This window comes from Strigops habroptila, chromosome 3 (genome assembly GCF_004027225.2).
Source record: "Strigops habroptila isolate Jane chromosome 3, bStrHab1.2.pri, whole genome shotgun sequence".
NCBI classification, from domain to species: Eukaryota; Metazoa; Chordata; class Aves; order Psittaciformes; family Psittacidae; genus Strigops; species Strigops habroptila.
This window is the reverse complement of record NC_044279.2, coordinates 26,221,441-26,239,946: the sequence shown is the minus strand read 5'-3', so window position 1 is coordinate 26,239,946 and position 18,506 is coordinate 26,221,441. Positions and strand designations below refer to the sequence as shown.

The window sequence follows — 18,506 nt, the reverse complement described above, 5'->3', positions numbered from 1 at the left end:
TGATTTTACCAGTATTTAGTCCAGTAATCATAACTTCTGGTTCATATCTTGGTCTGGGTAATATTCTTTATGGATGAAGCGAATTATGTTTGTCACTCATATCCTTTACTTGCAAAATGTTTCCTTGGCATCTTTGCACAATTGTAAGTTAAAACCAGTGGAAACATGACAGAGAAATTAAATTTAATTAAATATTAGTTCTAACCAATAGTCTAAGTCTACATATAGTACAGGTCAGTGCCCTGGCTTTCTTCCTAGGTATTTATGTACTTGCCATGTCTTGAAAGTGTAATATTCTGTCAGTGTGCTTAAATAACCACAAGTCTCATTTTAGTAGCTTGCATGTAGGAATTTAATGCCCACATATATACACTATTTAGTTCTAACCTTGTGGGAATTGGGCAGAATTAAATACAATAAGTCACTTGGGGGTTACATTTTGAATGCTTTGGAGGAGATCACCCCTAATTAAGACAACCTCTAACAAACTTCATGCAGAAATATCACTGTGATATTTAAAACTCAAAAACTCTCACGGAATGTTTTTCCCAAATTGCGTTCAACAATTGAGAAAAGGGAGGTTATAAAAACAATGATCATCATCGAACTGGAATGTTGGTTGTTTCCTGCTCTCTCTTCATTCAATCAGTCAGTGTACAGTTTTATTCATAAGACAACTAAAAAAGCCCAAGTGACACCACGCGAAATGTTGCTCTGGGTTTGGTCCAAGTGTTCTGTACAGAGGTGCTGTAGTCTCAAATGTAACCAAATTTCAAGCGTCTGAGGTGCTCGTTTGTCACTGTCAGTTTCTAAAGGTGTTTCTAAAGGTGTGTCATGTTTCCTGTTGTGTGCATGAAGAAGAAAAACCTAGGGGTTCTCAAATGTTGCAGTAGCTCTTATGGCAAGCCCATGGATGAATGGCAAACTGCCTCTGTGCTACCTGAATTAATTAACGTAAAATAGGATCAGGTGATACTGTAAGAGTAAGGCACAGAAGTACCTGCGTAAACACAGACTGATACAGATGAACCAGAGCACTTTCTTCCATGGCTGATAACGTTGCTAACTAAACTGTTTTGCTGTAAATACTCCATATTTGGTCTCATGTCAAAGATGGCTGTTTAAATTCATCCAAATCTATTCAGACATTTTCCACTTGTTTTACAAAAGCAACATCTTTACCATCCCTTTTTATTTTTATTAGAATCGTAATACTACTGTGATTTAGGGTGAGGCAGAAGAGGCTTGATTGTCTCTTCAGCTATTAAGCCAAATTGGAAGGAAAAGCTTATGCTAGTAATTTTGAAGTAATAAGTGTTGAACATCCCTCCACATATGTTTTTGCACAGACGCTCAAGTTTGCTGCCTGTGAAGATCGTACAAGGCTTGGATTATTGTACTTCTGCTTGGCTTTTTGGGGTGCTATGGAGAGGGGAGGTTAATATTGGGAGAGCCTTACCGCCCAAGTTGTTTTACAGTCTGAGGGTTTCTGCCTTCTTTACTATTGCTTGAAACATAGTAATCAAGAATAAATACACTCTCATAATTGCACAGAAAAAACCATACAGTTAATATTATTTCAAATGCAGTGTGCGTGACTGAAAATATTGTGGTATTGTGTATTATAACCAATTCCTTGGTTGCCTTGTGAGCAAAAGATAATGAATAGAGTGTTATCGTGTGGCAGTGGGCTGTACCTAACATCTAAAATAAACACTGCTCCTAGGACATCTGTTGAGGAAAATATTGCTTCAGTGACTGATGTTCATAGGAGTAGTGAGAATAACACACTGGTGACATTTTAACAGTGAGAATAATATATAGGATAATGGAAAAGGATGCCTTGATTGCAAAGCTATAATTCAGTCAAGTATTCTGATGTTTCCATAAACCACCCTCAGATGGCCTATGACATCAGCACCATCCAGATTTAGTAATCCACTTCCCTCCCTCTCTGTTATTATTTTCAATTTTTAAAATGCATAAGATTAAGTAGTATTTAATCCCTGACCTGGAGATTTATATTGGAAACCTCACTTGATCTGCTGCATTGAAAAGAGTGCATGTGAGGAACCTGGTTTTAATAATTCAGTATTAATCTTTGATTGCCAAATATAAAATGAAAACATGACTGTTGGAAAACTGGTTTTCTGGCCTTGAGTCATCAGTGTTACCTGGTTTGCTGGAGTGTGATGGGAAAAAAGTAGTGTACGTTTTTCCATGCAAAACTTCTATTACACTTGATGCACAGAATTGTGAGTATTTGCCTGAATTCACAAGCTCAGCTGGTCATTTTTGTGGGCTATACCTGTTGTATCAGATACACTTCTTTCCCCTGAAGTTTTAAAATTCTACAGACTAAAAGCCTCAGCAAAGTGTGTAAATTTGGCTATGGAATTGGAAGTACCATGGACTCTGATCATACAGTCATTTATGTATGTACTCGCAATGTGGTGTCACTTGATGCTCGCCAACCTCTTCCCAAGAATAAAAAGAAACATACGTATTTGCAGGATTAGAAGCTCAATGTAGATTTGTAATTGGGGATTTCATTAAGTAACTTCTGTCCTGCTTGCAACCAAATATAAATGTTGTGTTTTGTCAGTGTTTATTTTTCAAAATTGTAAATATAGTTACTGTCTGTAAATATGTGACTGTCACACTCACAGTAACTTGTACACGGTATTGTTTTCTTTCCAGCTTTCAGAATGATCCCTTATCCACTGGAAAAAGGACATCTTTTCTACCCTTACCCTATTTGTACAGAAACTGCAGATAGAGAACTACTACCATGTACGTCCAACTTTCCTCTTATTGTTGACATCAAAGAATTGTTTACCTGAGTCTTGCAGCACTGATCTCCACTGGTGCCTTTTAAATTGAAAACACTAGATTAGAATAATCGGGTCTCTGGGGCTCCCTTGGTGGTTTAGGAGGCAGCTCCTCGCCACAGTTCATAGCAGTTAACTATATTTATTGTTATTGACAGTGTAGGGACAGGGGGAGAGATTAATGAAGAGGTAAAAATCAGTTAGATCTTGATCTTCTCTCTTGTTAAGACACTGAAAAGTATGTCTGATCTTTCAAACATCCCATGAAACCAAAAGCACAGTGGCACAGCCTTCTTAGTTTTTTGTAGACACTCTAGCTACTTGAATTCCAAGGCAAGATCAAACCTGCTTGAGGACAGCTGGATCATTAATGCAGCTGTTACTCTGACAGGTTATGCTTAAATAGCAAGAAGGGGTTTATTCGTGTAATGGTGTGTGTGCTGAAGAGACTGATGTGAAATTACCTCAGTCATTTATTATATGTGGTTTTGGCATATAATAAACACATATATTGTTTGGCATATAATAAACACATACATTTGTTGGCAGCAAAGTACCAACAGCGTTCCCAGTGCTCTGCAAGATACAAAGATAGATCCAGCCCTCGAGAAGTGTTACAGTCCAAGTTAACAAGACTTAACTGCAGTGCATGCAGTGAAGCACAAGAATGCAGAGAAACAGCCAAAGCAGCCAGTCTTGCAAACAGTTATGCTTCATTCCCACGTGTTTTCTCACAATGGGTCTTTTTGTGAGCACAAATGGAACACACACAAGTGCAGAGGGGTTTGCAGGGTCAGGGCAGAGGAGATCCAAGTTGGTACAAGGAAGGAGATTCTTCTCTCACCTTCTCTATTCTGAAGAAGGAATAAAGAGAAATCTGTTCTGGGAAAAGTACAATGCAACCTGCTTCTGCTGTGCAGGCTGGTTTCGAGGGCATTTGCTCTCTCTGTATTCTTTCATTCAGAACCTCTCTGGTTTGGGCTAAAAAATGCGTTGCCACTTTATATAAGCCTACGTAAGTAAACATGAGGTGAGAATAATACAGCAAAAATCTGCTCATTGCGAGTTTCTCCTTCACAGTACATTCTTGCTGATATTACACAGAAATCCTTGGCAACTGACAGTATCTCCCCACCCCATTATAATCACCCTAATTATAACAACACCTCTTAGAGTGCTCTGCTTGCTTTACTCAGAGGGATGCTGAGCTGGGGAGGGTGGAGTGTCAGGAGATTCAGGAATGGCAAAATCATGCAGAATAGCTCAGTGTTCTCTTTTTAGATGCAAAACTAATTGTTCTTGTCAAATGTTAGAAGCAAGGGACTCTTTAACAGCATGTGCAGGCAGTTGGGTTCTGCTCTGGCAGTTATGGGAAATGCTTTTCACTGTAAAATCTCTTGGGTTTGAGTAGGGAAGGGTTTAATGTACCATGACAGACGCGGGTTGTTTAAAGGGGTTTTGCGTACCTGTCCACACCCTTTAATTGTGTGTGTTTTAAAGGAGAGTAAGCTGGAATTATATCAGAATACTAAGATCTGATAGGCTATCCAAATTAAAAATACCAATCACAAAGCTTTTGCCATGACTGGATAACAGACTGGAACAACAAGTCCGAGCCTGTGTCAAAAGCAAGTGCAGAAAACTGAGTGGAAGAAATCTATGAAGTCCATGATCTGGTATTTCCCAATCCCTAAATTTAATTTAAAGAGAAGTTGCAAATTATCTGTGTTTTCCTTTTTAAACTGATTGAATTATCAGACCAAAAGATCATATGTATTTTTAGTTTATAATATTTTAATTAAACTCTTAGAATTCCTGCTCTTAGTTTTGGAAACTACTCTACTCTGGATGAATGCAGTCAAGAATAGTGTCCTGCCATATTGCTGCATTAATCTGTGCTTATGTTGTCTGCAAGTGCAGTGAGATGAGAGCTGGTCACTGAGGCAAAGAGAGTAGGCAAAATGGAAGAGTAATGTTTTGTGTGTGTGCGTAGTCGTAGGATTTGAGTATATCGGAAGATTCAAGGTTGGTCCTGTATGAGAAAAAATGTTTGCATTTATCATGACTGTAGCTCCAAACTATGGACTGAATGAGTGAAGCAGACAGGTAAGAGTCAACCAGACCTTTTGTCAACCCAGCCAAATTTTCACCTTGACTGTGAGCTGCCATAGAAATTAAAGGGATATATATTCTTCCGGTAGAATACTCATTATCCTCTTCTGACCCTTTTAGCTTTCTTAGTGCTGTTTTCTCCAAAACTCAGTGAGTGATTTATCATGCCAGAGTCAAGGAAATGTCTGTATTCCTTTTAGTGTAGACTAACAAACACCTTAAAAAAATCACTATTAGTTTAAATTCCAGGTTATAACACTTTAAAAAATTGTTGTATTACATATACAGATAATTCTGAAAATCTGAATTTAGAGTATTTGTTTATATGTCCTACTTTTAAGTTAACTTTTCTTGGTTCTGCGTATTAAACCCTCAGAATTTACTGTTGCAAAGACTGTAGTTTTACAGCCTGCTTAAACTGATAATGCTTCCTGCAAGCTTGGTCTCACTGCTGCTCCCAGGTGTATGTTTCTGTGCAATCTGTGTATCAGCATTAGCAAACATGGGGCTAGTCAATGACCTGCATTAAAAACCTGATATTTTACTTGCGGGTTTGTTGTTGCTGACACAAGGAATGCAAAAGTAATGTGTATGTAGGACCAGAATAAGCCAGAAATCCAATCTTTAGATTACAATCATTTGGCAGTGAGTAACTGACACAACAATAATGTTGGCCTTTGGTGTTTCAGACCTTCTATGTACTTCTGCCTTCGAAAGCATCTTTGAGTGTCTCTGGCTGCTTAAACCGCTTAAGAATGTTGGTTTGGTTTTGTTTAGGTTTTGCTTGGATCATTTTTTTAACTTACAATGCATTCTCCTTCCCATCTTTTTTTCCTACAGCATTTCATGAAGTTTCAGTTTACCCCAAGAAGGAGCTTCCCTTCTTCATCCTCTTCACTGCTGGACTGTGTTCTTTCACAGCCATGCTAGCCCTCCTGACACATCAGTTCCCAGAGCTTATGGGGGTCTTCGCAAAAGCTGTGAGTATTCTCTGCTGCTGCTCTCTTCTGGTAAATAAAGACACAGATGCAGGAAGAGCTGAGCTAAATAGTGCTGGTTATTAAATATCTGCATATTCAGTAGGACAAATAAAACATCGAGAGATGTCTGAGTAGGGGGACATTTGAACAGTTAGGGAGCTAATCAGTAAAATACACTACTGTCTGTCTTCTCTGGTTTATATGGCCCTTTTGTTAGGGCAGATCTCTTGTGATTTTGCCAAAAAAGACTTGATGAGGGAAGGGAATTCCCTTGAGAAGGGAATATCTGTATTTTCATATACAATCCAATAAAATAAACTAATAATGGTTTGCAGAAGCCATTTTATTTTGTGTAGAGCCATAATGACTGCTATGCTTTCCAGTGCAATAGGAACTCTTAGTATGAACAGGGAGAGAATATATTGTTAACCAGAACAAATTTCTGTGTTCTTTCCCCGCAAACCCATGGAAGAAGTAGTCTCAGTATGTTCCTCATAACTTTTCTTAATTACATCCAGGGAAGCCTCTGCCAATTCTTCTTTTTTAGTCCACCAAAGATTAATAAATGTTGGAGGATGAAGGGGAAGTGCCATGAATTATGCTGAAATGTTTTTTCTTTGCAAAACCAAGAACATCACTGCTCCAGTGTGCTAGGGAATGAAAAATCCACTTACAGAAAAGTTTTAGGATAATAAAAACTCCTGTCTGCTTCTCCAAGAAATACTGAATATGCTCTGTTGTAATATATTATCTCAAATATATTCATGTCTCTCGTAGATCTTGTGTTTACAAAATAGCCTCTTGGGTATTTAATGTCTTTTGGTTTGGGGAGCATAGGAAGCAGGGTGGAGGAGGCAAGGCTGAAAGGCTTCGCCAAATTCCAGATTGTATTTTCTCAAAATCCTTTGCAAATGGCAAGAGACAACCTAGTGAACCAGATCTTCTACCACCCAGACTTGTGAGCAATAAAGGTCTGGCACAGCAACAAGTTCTCACGTCAAGCATTTTCTTTCATTAGCTCTAAAAGGTAGGAAATAAGATTAGATACCAACAACCAAAAGATACCACTTCTATCAGCAAAAAGTGCTGAAATGTATCTGAAATATTACTACTTTTTCTTGTTTCTTGAGTGTATATGTAGGTGTTTTGTGGACAGTAAGTGTAACTCAGGCATATGATCTTAAATTTATTCCTAAAGCTTTTTTTATGTTTTTTTCCTGAAGTCACTGCAATGCATGACCCTTGTTTGAGGGCTCTTTCAGTGTACTCTGCAGTTCTCTGGTACCGTCATAGTTAATGCCCCCAAATCTATCTCTGTTAGCCTTGTTCATGTGCTTGTCAGCCTTGTATCCTGAACAAAGAATATATCTCAAGCTGGCAGCATGATGAGAGTTTGTACTTGGTGCTCCTGCTACAGGCAGTGAGCTACTGGAATTTGACAAAATCCATAGCATGTTTTCATGGGCTTAACTCACCTGGCTTTGGTTGCTGAGTGCAGTCAAACAGAGATATCAGAAGCTACACTGCTGGTGCATTAGTAAGTGTGTCTCTGTGATTTGGAGCTTGCAGGTTCCAAAGCCATTTGGGGAGTAGAGTCAGACCAGAAGGATCTGTTTCCCTGATGTGTAAGTGCAGTTGCCATTGGTGTTAATTAGAACAGATACCTCAGAATGCTGTGTGTGGTTATTAAGTTCTGCATATTGGAGCAGGTGAAGCTCCTAGTTAGTAAAAGAAGTGCAGACAAATATAGTTGAAATGTGGGCTGTGTTATGTGCATAAAGTTGGCAAGGTTACTCAAGATCTCTGAACCTGTATGGATGCAGTTAGCATGTCAGTTAACATGTATTATGACTTGTTTTAGCTGTATCTTAATCCTCATAAACCACTAAATGGAGCAGCTGAGTTTCTGTTGTACACAGGAAGAACAGAATTTAAGCCTGTGACATTCGTTTAGTAGGTCATAGAACAACTTTGCTTCAGAAGGCTCATTTTGTTGTCTTCTCTGGGAAAAGTAGCCCAGGTGTATGAGATTGAAGAAAATCATGGCAGACATTTCTTTGAAGTGCAGCTGTATCAGAACAGAAGAGGAGACGTTGGCCAGTCCCTTTCAGTTTTAGGGAAGATCATTTAATAAATAACTAGTTTCATAAACAGCTAAAAGATGAATGTGCTGACTGTTGCTATGTTTATGTGCATTGGATTACCTATGCTGGTATGGTTGGTAGTCATTGTGATGTGGCAGATTACATTGTGAAACTGTGCACATATGCTTTAATTTTAATAGGTCAAAATTATTCCTTCTTTTATGCCTGCCAATCCCAAAAGCATTGCACAGATGTAATATCGCCATCATGGCCCAGGGTTATGTTACTGCAAGTTGATACTTACCATATTTCACAAAACCTGAGTGGGTTAGCATGACTGGGATTTGGGAACTGGCTTTGACCTGACCTCCAGGTGGCATCTTCTTGCCCCTTTTCCATAGCCCATTAACCCAGACACTAGGTTCTTCAAGGCAGAAAAAGCCCTTGAGTGCTGAGGACCTCCTCCACATGCGAGACTGCCAAAGGTGACCTGTGACAGTCCCTTACGGCTGTGTGTTCCTCCACTGGATGCAGCAGTCAAAGGCATTTCAAGTCAACAATCATGTCTAAAAGTGTAGTGCCTAGTTAAATTTTTGAAATGAGTGAAATTTAAGAGTAATTTTTCTCTGATTTGATTTCTTTCTTTGCCTGAGATCACTGACATGATCCGTTTCAGCATTTCGCATATGGTAGGTGAGACCTCAGTTCAGAAAGCAGGTTTGCCCAGAGAGATATTTCATCTGTTTGGATCTCTACAGGCACTGAGGCAGGGAACACATAGATCAAATCTGAGCGATAAATAGTCGGTTCCTCCGTGCAAACACCAACCAACATGGTGGCAAAAGGAAAGGAAAAAAAAAAAACCGTATCATGCAGACTGAGCCCTCCTGGGTGCTGCCATGTGGCAAACAAGCTGCCAGTGGTGTCTGAGGACGGGAACACGAGGAGCTTTCCAAGCGCCAGATAGCCCCAGCATAGATGTTGTTTATATGGGCTTGTAGAAGAGAGTAGGTGCCATCCTGAACCTCTTGATGTCAGCAAAGATTTTGCTTGGACTTCAGTGAAGCCAGGTTTTGGTATCCATGAATTTAAATGTATTTTGTACACCAGCTAATTTTCCAAGTGGAGAAAAACTCAGCTTGTTTTAAGCCACAGAAACTTTGCTGAGTTTGTTATAGGATACAGTCCACTATTTCAGCAACAAAATTCCTATGAATTGCAATAAAACTTACTGTCAAGCAAATTACTCTTGTTTCATTGATGTAACCAGTGTGTAATTTGCACTGGTTACAAAGCTGAGTTTTATCTGAGTAGATGTGATGGTGCAAGCTTACCACATAGATCAAGTGCTACTCGAAGAGTAGAAAATATCCTCTAGTGAGCTTTTTGCATTTGGCAAAATTAAAAGGACATATCTACTTAAACTGTTCACAGCTTAACCAGAGGGAATGCTTCTACTTGGGTTAAGCCACTTGAAATAGTAATGACAAACTCTGAGATTAGGTAAGTCAGTGTTATATTAATTCAGCTACAATTCATGTTACACAGCTTGACCTTTAGCACTACAACTGAAATACTCTTGTTCAGCTTCAGTTAGATTTTTCTTCTACCTGTGCTTATGACAAAACCTCATTCCCAGTGACAGTGTTACCCGGTTTTCCTCTGATGCACAAGTTGTCCATCATGTAGTCACTGTATTCTATGCAAACATGTCCAAGAGGTAAAAAGAATTTGAATGCTCACTATTGCCTTTAAAATGCATATGCATTGTCAACATCATACATTTTTACAGTTAAACTCTGCAGAGGGCCCATTTTGATGAACAGTGAAACTGTTTGCATATGTTTCCTTGCTTCATACCTTGAAATGGTTATAATCTCTGGCTGTTGGATATTGCAGTTTTGAAACATTTTAAATACGTTTGCCATATATACCTGTGTTTCAGCAGCACAAAGACCTGTAACAATTTTTGAATTTTTCATACTTTAGATACTTTGAAGCCTAAGTTAGAGACCAAGGACATATCTGTATTAAGTTATTAAATACTGTTTGTACAATGGCTCCAAAGGCAAGTGACACATCACGGTTCATGTCTGCACCTCTAACATCCCTTCAGAAGCAGGATGGCCCTGTCCTCGCTGGCTGCTGAGAGCTGTCCCTGCCCTGTGCTATCCCCAAACTCTGCCTGGGCTTTGTAGAAGAGAGACTAACTGGCATGGGCCAGAGCTGTGTCAGGAGCTATGCCAGCAGCTGTGGAGTGTGCGGGCACAGGCCAGCACCCCGCACTGTGCAGCTCTCCTCCTTGCTTTACAGGAGAAGACAAAGACCAACCGCTCCAGCTCCCTCTGCAGCTGGGGGCAGAGAGGAAAGAGACCATTTCAAAGGGCAGTTCTGGTCCTGGGGTGGGTATAATTACTCTCTGGAAGTGCTTAGTTCTCTTTAGTGACTACAGGGGAACCAGACCCCCATGTCTGCATCCTTCATGTGTGTAAAGATAATACGGAACAAATTCAGACCATGAAAAGGGATGTAAGGGATTTAAAGTCTGATGCTCTCGATTGTCAGGAGAGAGGGAGCTCTTCTGGGCAAAAAGAGAACACATCCAGCACTAAATTTTCTTTAATAGACCTACCAAGCAGAGTTCATATACACAGAGGTGCAGTAAGCAGAGTTTACATGTTTTGTGCTGACTGCAGAGCAGTAACTGAAACACAAACCTCTTGCAGCTCTTTGCCAATTAGTTCCAAAGAGAATTGTTTATTTTTAGCAAACTCGCATCAGCCTAAATGGTTAGAAGCCACAGGGTTCACAATCTCGAGGTGGCTGACTTTGTATGTTCCTATACTCTCTTGTACATGTATAGGGCACCAGCATAGCTGTATGTAATGTGTACAGTTGAATTGCAATTAATGTAAAGCACAGTTATGTATTTCCCAAAATTCTGGGAGTGCTTCGAGTACTGAGTTCTGAGATGTGTAGCTGACACTGTTTTTTCCTGTGATGAGATGGTTCCTATTCGCTTGACTTTTGTCACGCATGCCTGTCCTAACAATATATTGAAACCTCTTTCACCATTGCCAACTGTGTTCTGTCCTAGAGGGGGGATGTTAAAATAAATTCCAGTTAGTGATGCTGCGATATATATAGCCGATCTGTACACAGCTCTGAACCATTTTAAACCTGAATCTAAAGACACTTTTTGTCTCTGAGAGGTGGTCTGGCAGACTCTGCCATTATGCAAAAGCTTCTCTTTTCCCTTCAGTAGGTTTTGGTTTGAGCTTTTAGGGCTTCAGTGTGAGCTTGACTCTAGGAGATGAGATATGTGAAAACTTTTTTAGTTCATCACTCTGATCTTCATAAAAATGGGGCTCTTGCTTGCTTTGCTGCAAAATGCAGCAATCTGTGTGTGTGCGAGGCTCAGAATTTGGCAGAAAGTCTTTCTACGTGCATTGTATAATATTTATAATGCTGGAGGAGTTTACAGCATAACACAGCAAGAGTTTCTTGTCTTATTGGACAGCTCTCTTGAGGTGCATTGTCTCCTGGATTTTGATCTGACTGTTATCTGATTTCTTTGCAGTTCCTCAGCACCCTCTTTGCCCCTCTAAATTTTGTGATGGAAAAAGTAGAAAGTATCCTGCCCTCCAGCCTGTGGCACCAGCTGACGAGGATCTGAGGGAGCACGCCTGCTGACTGACTGCCATGACATCTTCTGTGCCAACGTTTTGTTGACCACAAGAAAGCATGATAAAAAAGGGAAGCAGTTCTAAGACTTAAAAACTCTTCATGGATTGTCTGTTCTCATATAAAAACTGTTTTGTTGTACAAAATACATTGATGTTAGGTTCTATTATATTTTGCCTTCAGAAAAGAAAAACTTAAAAATAAACTTTTGTGTATTGCAGCATTGCTGTCTGTTGGCATCTTCTTCAAAGCTCAGATTGTACTGTGTGTTCTTAAAAAAACATGTGTGGTGTATCTGCTTCACCACAGCTACAGCTTGGCTTTCCATTCAGTTAATGAAAAAACACTAATAACTTTACAATTAAGCAATGCTATCACTGCCTTTTCTTACAGAGTTCAATCAGGGTGAAGCCCTCACTGCTACAGACAGTCTAGACGAGGCTTCTAGACAGTTAAAGCTCTTCCTGAAAGCAGCTTTAGGCTCCCCAGGCAGTTTGGATGGCACACTGGGCTTCTGACTCCCACCCCTGCACAGAAGTCAGTTTGAATTTTCAGAAAGTCCACATACTTGACAGATTTTCCTCACACCACTCTTACTTCAAGTACCTCCAGAAGCTCAGTGATTTTTTGTCTACAGAACAAAGCATAAGTAATGGCAGAGAACTGGAGACAAATCTACTTGTTGTGAGTGAGCATTGCATTCATGCTCTTACGTATTTACTGCTGAGTTTTTATTGCATTACTAGTATATTTCAAGTATGAAAAAGCAGGTTCATCTTCCTGTACAGGTTAAACACAAGCATTATAAACTGTTGCTTGAGACCAGAAGCTCACTAGCAAACTTAATGTTAGTTCATGCACAATTCATACAAAGGTTGGCGTTTTGTCATTAGTGCCTACCTCAGGAAACCTTATCCTTGTGCTGTGAGAGGTTTAGTGTAAGTATTCATTTATAACTTAACCCACTGGAGATGGAAACTTCCCACAGACACTTCTGCTAATGCAAGAGGCCAGCTCTAACATCAAGAATTTGATCTGGAAGTTAAAGCAAGTAGTCCTGTCTGCCATGAATTGAAAGTGCACCTTACGGACGCCACAGAATTTTTTTTCCACTCCTCTCCCAGATAAGGAAGCATAAACCCGATGCAGTGGATCAAAAATGCCACTTCAACTTTTCCAGACCAACTTAGCTGTTCTAAATATGCTGACCAGCTTGAGGGTCTGTGATCACCAGGAGATAAGTTTGGTTTTCAATGAGGAAATGTGCGAGCAAAGACAAAACTCCCATTACGGAGTTGGTATAAACAGGAAGTGTTTCTTCACAACAGGAGGTGCATTACATTATTTTTTGCCCTCTTGATCACAGATACACTACTCTACATAGAAAAAGGATTTTTGTCCAAGTGAGCAATAGTAGTGCATTAAAGCATGACTGCTATGCTGTGAGGAAACAAGACAGCCCCACACCAGGAGAAGTCAGTGGTATGAGTGAGACCTGAGGGAGGACATAGAAGATCAGAGAGCCCTGCGGCTGAATGTTAAAACCAGTGAGCTACATCGCTGTTGGGGATTTCCATACAGGTTTTTCATCTCTGGCATTATTCCTGCAAAAAAAAGAAAATCACTGTAACATTGAAATTAGTACGGCTCACGTTTAATGTGGGATGTGTGTAAGATTAGAAGCAGTGGATTGCTAGTGGACAGCACATGGAAGTGTGGAATGGGCTGGTATTTGTGGTTTTGGCCTTGAATCTGAATTGGTAGAACAGGCACAAAGAACACCTATACAGGAGGTGCTCCTGTGTGTCTCCAGCTGTAGAACTAGGGATAATCATATCCATTGGTTTGCCTCAAAAGGTGCTTTCAGAATTAAGGTTGGTGAAAATCAGAAGGTCAGGTCTTGTTATCCTGTACTGCTTTGTGTCGCTTATTTCCCAGCCTCCTAAAAACCTTTCCAAGTTCGTTTATATATCCACTACATTTCAAAGAACAAATAGCTGTGATTAACAGTCCTGATATGTAAATGCGTTTGCATTATCAGTGTTTATCTAGCTATATACAAATGTCCATGTTTGTCAGCAACTAAGGTAACAGTTTGGCCTTCTGTTAGAAGAACAGAAAATGCAAATTATGATCTGTGTGGAAATTATGATCTGTAATAATCTGATAAAAAGGCATGGTGAACTCCTGGAAGAATCAGATCTCTCCATTGAACTATGAGGAACTCTCAGGAACTCAAAAATAGAATGGTTTGCATTGGAAAGGACCTTAAGATCACCTTGTTCCAACCCCCCCTGCTAACCCCTCACACTAGACCATGTTGCCCAAGGCTCTGTCCAGCCTGGCTTTGAACACCACCAGGGATGGAGCATTTACCATTTCTTTGGGCAACCTGTTCCAGTGCCTCACCACCCTCACAATAAAGAACTCCTTCCTTATATCTAATCTAAACTTCCCCTGTTTAAGTTTAAGCCCATTACCCCTTGTCCTATTGCTACAGTCCTGATGAAAAGTCCCTCTCTGGCATCCTTGTAGGCCCCTTTTAGATACTGGAAGGCTGCTGTGAGGTCTCCGCGCTGCCTTCTCTTCTCCAGGCTAAACAGTTCCAGTACTTTTATGCAATCCCATTTCTACTATTTCCAGTATCCATCTTCCTTATAAGCAGTAATGAGCCATGGATTTAATCTAGAAAATACCTTTTTAGCTTTAATTATAATTCTAGGCATCTGGGAGACTAGAAAAGTCAGACAGAAGGATTTTCTTTTTCATCAAGCAGAGTTTATTGCCTTAGGCTTTTCTGCCCCTGACATGTTTCCTGTGAAGTTCAGCATAGCTTAGATCAAAAGGCAAACACAGCCTGTGATTATAATGATGGAAAGCCTCTGGCTTAGTGTGGAGATGAGCCTTCTGGAAATCTGGAATAGATAGTAGCACATCCGAATCTTCAGTTTGCAGATTTGAGGAGGGGAGGGGGGAGGCGAAGGAGACTTTTTAACTCCAAGTATTAACAGTTCCTGGTTTTTTCTCTGAAGACAACCTAATACGATTTTGGACTCACACTATCTCTTTACGCTGTAGCCTTCATGGAACAAGAGAGACCCCCCCAGGAGTGTCAGGTAGGTCAAGTTGGCCACCTTCTGGCCTCCCACTGGGTGGATTTACAGCTGCTCCAAGGCAAGAGCCACGCTGGGAGAGGTGAGTGCTACACCTAGGGGAAGGCTGTTCTTTGCTGTGATTTGGTGTGAACGGAGGGCTTGAAGACCTCAGCAACTGTAGTTAAGGCACAGTATGCAAGGTAACCCCAGCCCCACGTGCCGCCCAGCTCCCTGCAGGGCTCCTGCCTGTTCCCACCACTGAGGGAGCAGAGAGGAACCCAGAACAACAAAGGGTGAGCAGTCGTACACAGATTCATGTATGTTTGCTTCCTTCTCACAAGAGATCTTGCATTATGAAGTCACAACCATTTAATGAGACAAATGAGCTGTTGTACAAAAAAACCCAAAACACAAAACCATGTTCACAGCCTGTGAACTGCTGCTGTTTATCAGATAATAATACAAGTGCGTCTGTATCATTCGAAGTGGCAGGAGAAACTTGCAGGCTCTTACATGTGACCACAGAACCACCTCTGCCCTCAAAAGTGGCCAGGCCCTGTACATGGAGGCTGTAGCCCTTCCTAAGTGTGTAAGACAAAACCCATGGAGATGAGCAAGCCTTGGTACGCTTCATGCTGCCATACTGCTTGAAGACCTTCTCTAATCCCCAGTAAAACATTCATTTCCCCATTGCCACCATACGCCAAGACCCAGGAGAGGCTGGGCTTGAAGCCTGTCAGCAGGGACCACCAGCTGCTTGCTCAGTGTAGGATGCTCTCCAGCTGATGTGCAGCACAGTACCAGAAATGCAGTGTTTTATTTCTAATTCAGATCTGCAGAGAAGGTTACACTGATGGGAGGTCAGGGTGAGAGGCACAAACTGGGTTTAGATAGTTTTGCAGGAAACAAAGCAGCAACAGAACAATCTCTCAAGCTACAATACACACATGCCCTAACATACAACCCCACTCCTAAAAGTCATTCCCCATTTTCCATGCAGTAAAAGAAAATTCCATTTCTCCTAAAACAGCTCAACAGGCTTTTTAGGGTAAAGTTTGTTAAAAAAAGAAAATAGTGGGGAGGGAGCAATCCCAGAAGCTTGGCAGGCTATCAGCGTTTCAGAGCACTGCTAGATTCTGATTTCATGCAGCAAATTAAAGGGAACTCCCTCAAGAAAATTGGACTGTGTATTTAAAACAAAAATAATCCTACAACCTTTTGCCTCAGCTAACGTTATTCTGACACTGAAGTGTCTACCTAGGGACAGCTGCTTCCTCTTCATGACTAAATACATGAGTAAATTTATTCCATAGGATAAAATACAGGATTATTTCATTTGCATTGCCTGATTTCTGTTTCTTTGTGGGGTTTTTTTCCTGTTTTCTCCTTTGTTTGGTTAGCAGAAGGTCAAGGAGGTACCTTTCCTAGCAATATTTACATCTCTCGGCATCTTTTCCCACTAAGAAATAGCAAAAGCTCTCCAAAGTCCTTTTCGTGATGGAAGAAGCAGCAGCAATGTTGTAAGAAGTCTACCTTGAGCTCTTTAAAAAATAGATAAATAAATACAGAAAGAAAAAAAAGTAATGAAATAATTGGCCAGCTCAACAGTTACACATTCGTTGTGCTGGAAAATATCCTGGGTTTGCTCTCGTGAAGGGAGTTTGGTGGAGGCATTGCACTGCAGCTTATGAATACAGCACTTGTGTGAAATACAGCATTCAGCCTGCTGTGTGCGCCTTTCAAGAGCTTGCTGCCAAATGAGGCAGGGGTCTGGTCAGGAAGGACACCAAAAAGGCCAAAGGACTCAATGCCACCCCCTTCCTGGTCTTACTGGAAAGAGCAACCTTCAGGAACCACAGGCCCCTGAGACCAGGGCAACGTTTGGAGCAAGAAGAAACACTTGGTGGAGGAGGAGGACCATGCTGGGAAATAAAAGTTCCACCTTTAATACAATGACCACAAAACATTTTACCTGAGACTGAAGAATTCAGGTGGGTTTGTTTTCTGGTGTCTTGACCGAATGATGGAGTTAAGAAGCGATCTGGTTTCATTACCTTTTATTCAACTGCCTAGAACGAGTTCCCTTTTTTCCCAGAATATTAAAATATTTTCAGCTTTATTACATGGGGAATTTATAGGCTACTCAAAGGGTCCCTGAATCTTTCAAAAAACCTGCTACAAAAAAAAATTTATAAAAATTATTATACTGCTTTTAAGTTCTTTAAGGCTTAAGTGTGATATTGCTCAGGCTGCGAACTACATGTGGATTTAATTTCATAATGAAATCCCAATGAAAAGCCTCCTTGGAGCTCACCTTTAAATACAACTAGGTATGAAATTTTCCTCATCCAGCCCAGAGCCAGAATTGCCAGCAGTAGTGAGGCCAACAGTATAACCACTGAAATAAATGTCTACACATACATACACACGCCTGCACTCTGTGTGTGTACTGCACACACTGTACACTAACACACTAACAGGGCTGTTCCCACCAGCAGTTGTTTTATACCATGATTATTCTTACTTCTAGCCATGATCAAAGCATTAATGCCATACACAGTAACTGAAACATGATCTTATTGTCCAAACAAATACCTTTCTAAGTCCTCCTAATCTTTTAATGCCAACTGTGCCTTCTGGAGATGGCTTACGCATTTTAATGATAAAAACATTTTCCAAAGCCTTCCAGATGTAAATGACTGCTCCCCCAAGACCACTGAATGCAAAATCCCATTCCTTTTAAATATTCCTTTTAAAAAAACAACATAACCAGAGTGCTCACTTTATTGCCATGATATGCTACTTGTATATTATTTTTTCATGTGCTCTATGTACCTGTTAGGGTTCCTCAAATGTTTTTCATTTTCATACAGAAATTTTACCTGCATCTACGGTATGTTCTATCACCCATTCAACCTCCTTTTCCTGTGTTATTTTTTAATTACTTTGCCTGTCCCTGCACTTCATTGGTGCTTTTCCAGAGCCCTTTTAGACTGATTGGCACAGAACCCATCTTTCATCTTAGTGCATTTGCTGGCCTCTGCTCTGAGGAGAGGAGAGGCAGCCGGTCCTCTCTCTGATGCAGCTCCTCCCCCGTGAGGCTGTGATTTCTGGGCCTCCCGAGCCCGCATACTTGTTGTTTATGCTGATCCCAGCATATAGACCTGGCACAACCTGTAACTGCCTCCATCAAACGCCAGTGCACCCTTAACCATAGGCATAAGTATTCAGGGAAAATCTTGTTTAACAGCTCCCATCTGAATAAAAAGTGTCATTTTGAACACATTTAATAGATTTATTAAATTTAAAAGAACATAGAAGTCAATAGATTAGATTCTTTAGAAATCCAGCCATCACTGAGACAAGGTATTTCCATCGCCACCAGTTTTATGCAAATGTTTTTCTGCTTATTCAGTAAGTGACGAATAGAAAACCTCATCCTTTGGTAGCTGAGTGTGCTATACCCAGCTCTCACTAGGCTGCCAAACAAATCTCTTCGATCCTTCAGATCACAAAAACCTCAGCAGTTAATATTAATGGCCTTTTAAAAGCTTTTAAGGCAAGTTTTCACAAATATATAACTAAGACATTTGCTTTGACTTTTTAATAGTTTATGGGACTGTTGTGGTTAGATACATCTCCTGCAGCTTCCATTGCTTTTCTCCATGGGCCAATTTCTGCCCCACGGGAAGTGTGCTAACGGTGGCTGGGGTGGCCCCA

The 18,506-nt window shown here is 40.5% G+C and overlaps 1 protein-coding gene across 3 annotated transcripts in view; it reads left to right on the top strand.

Annotated features, from left to right (window-relative positions):
- ST7 (suppression of tumorigenicity 7) overlaps nucleotides 1-11,911 on the top strand; it is a 145,556-nt gene extending 133,645 nt beyond the window's left edge. For all 3 annotated transcript variants that reach the window (XR_003990567.1, XM_030479549.1, XM_030479550.1), the window contains 3 exons: nucleotides 2,701-2,793; nucleotides 5,784-5,923; nucleotides 11,588-11,911. Coding sequence is in view for 2 of the 3 variants with exons in the window: in XM_030479549.1 (XP_030335409.1) it covers nucleotides 2,701-2,793; nucleotides 5,784-5,923; nucleotides 11,588-11,683 (329 nt within the window). In the remaining variant the exon portion in view is untranslated. The remainder of the gene's footprint in view (nucleotides 1-2,700; nucleotides 2,794-5,783; nucleotides 5,924-11,587) is intronic.
- The last annotated feature ends 6,595 nt before the right edge of the window (nucleotides 11,912-18,506 follow it).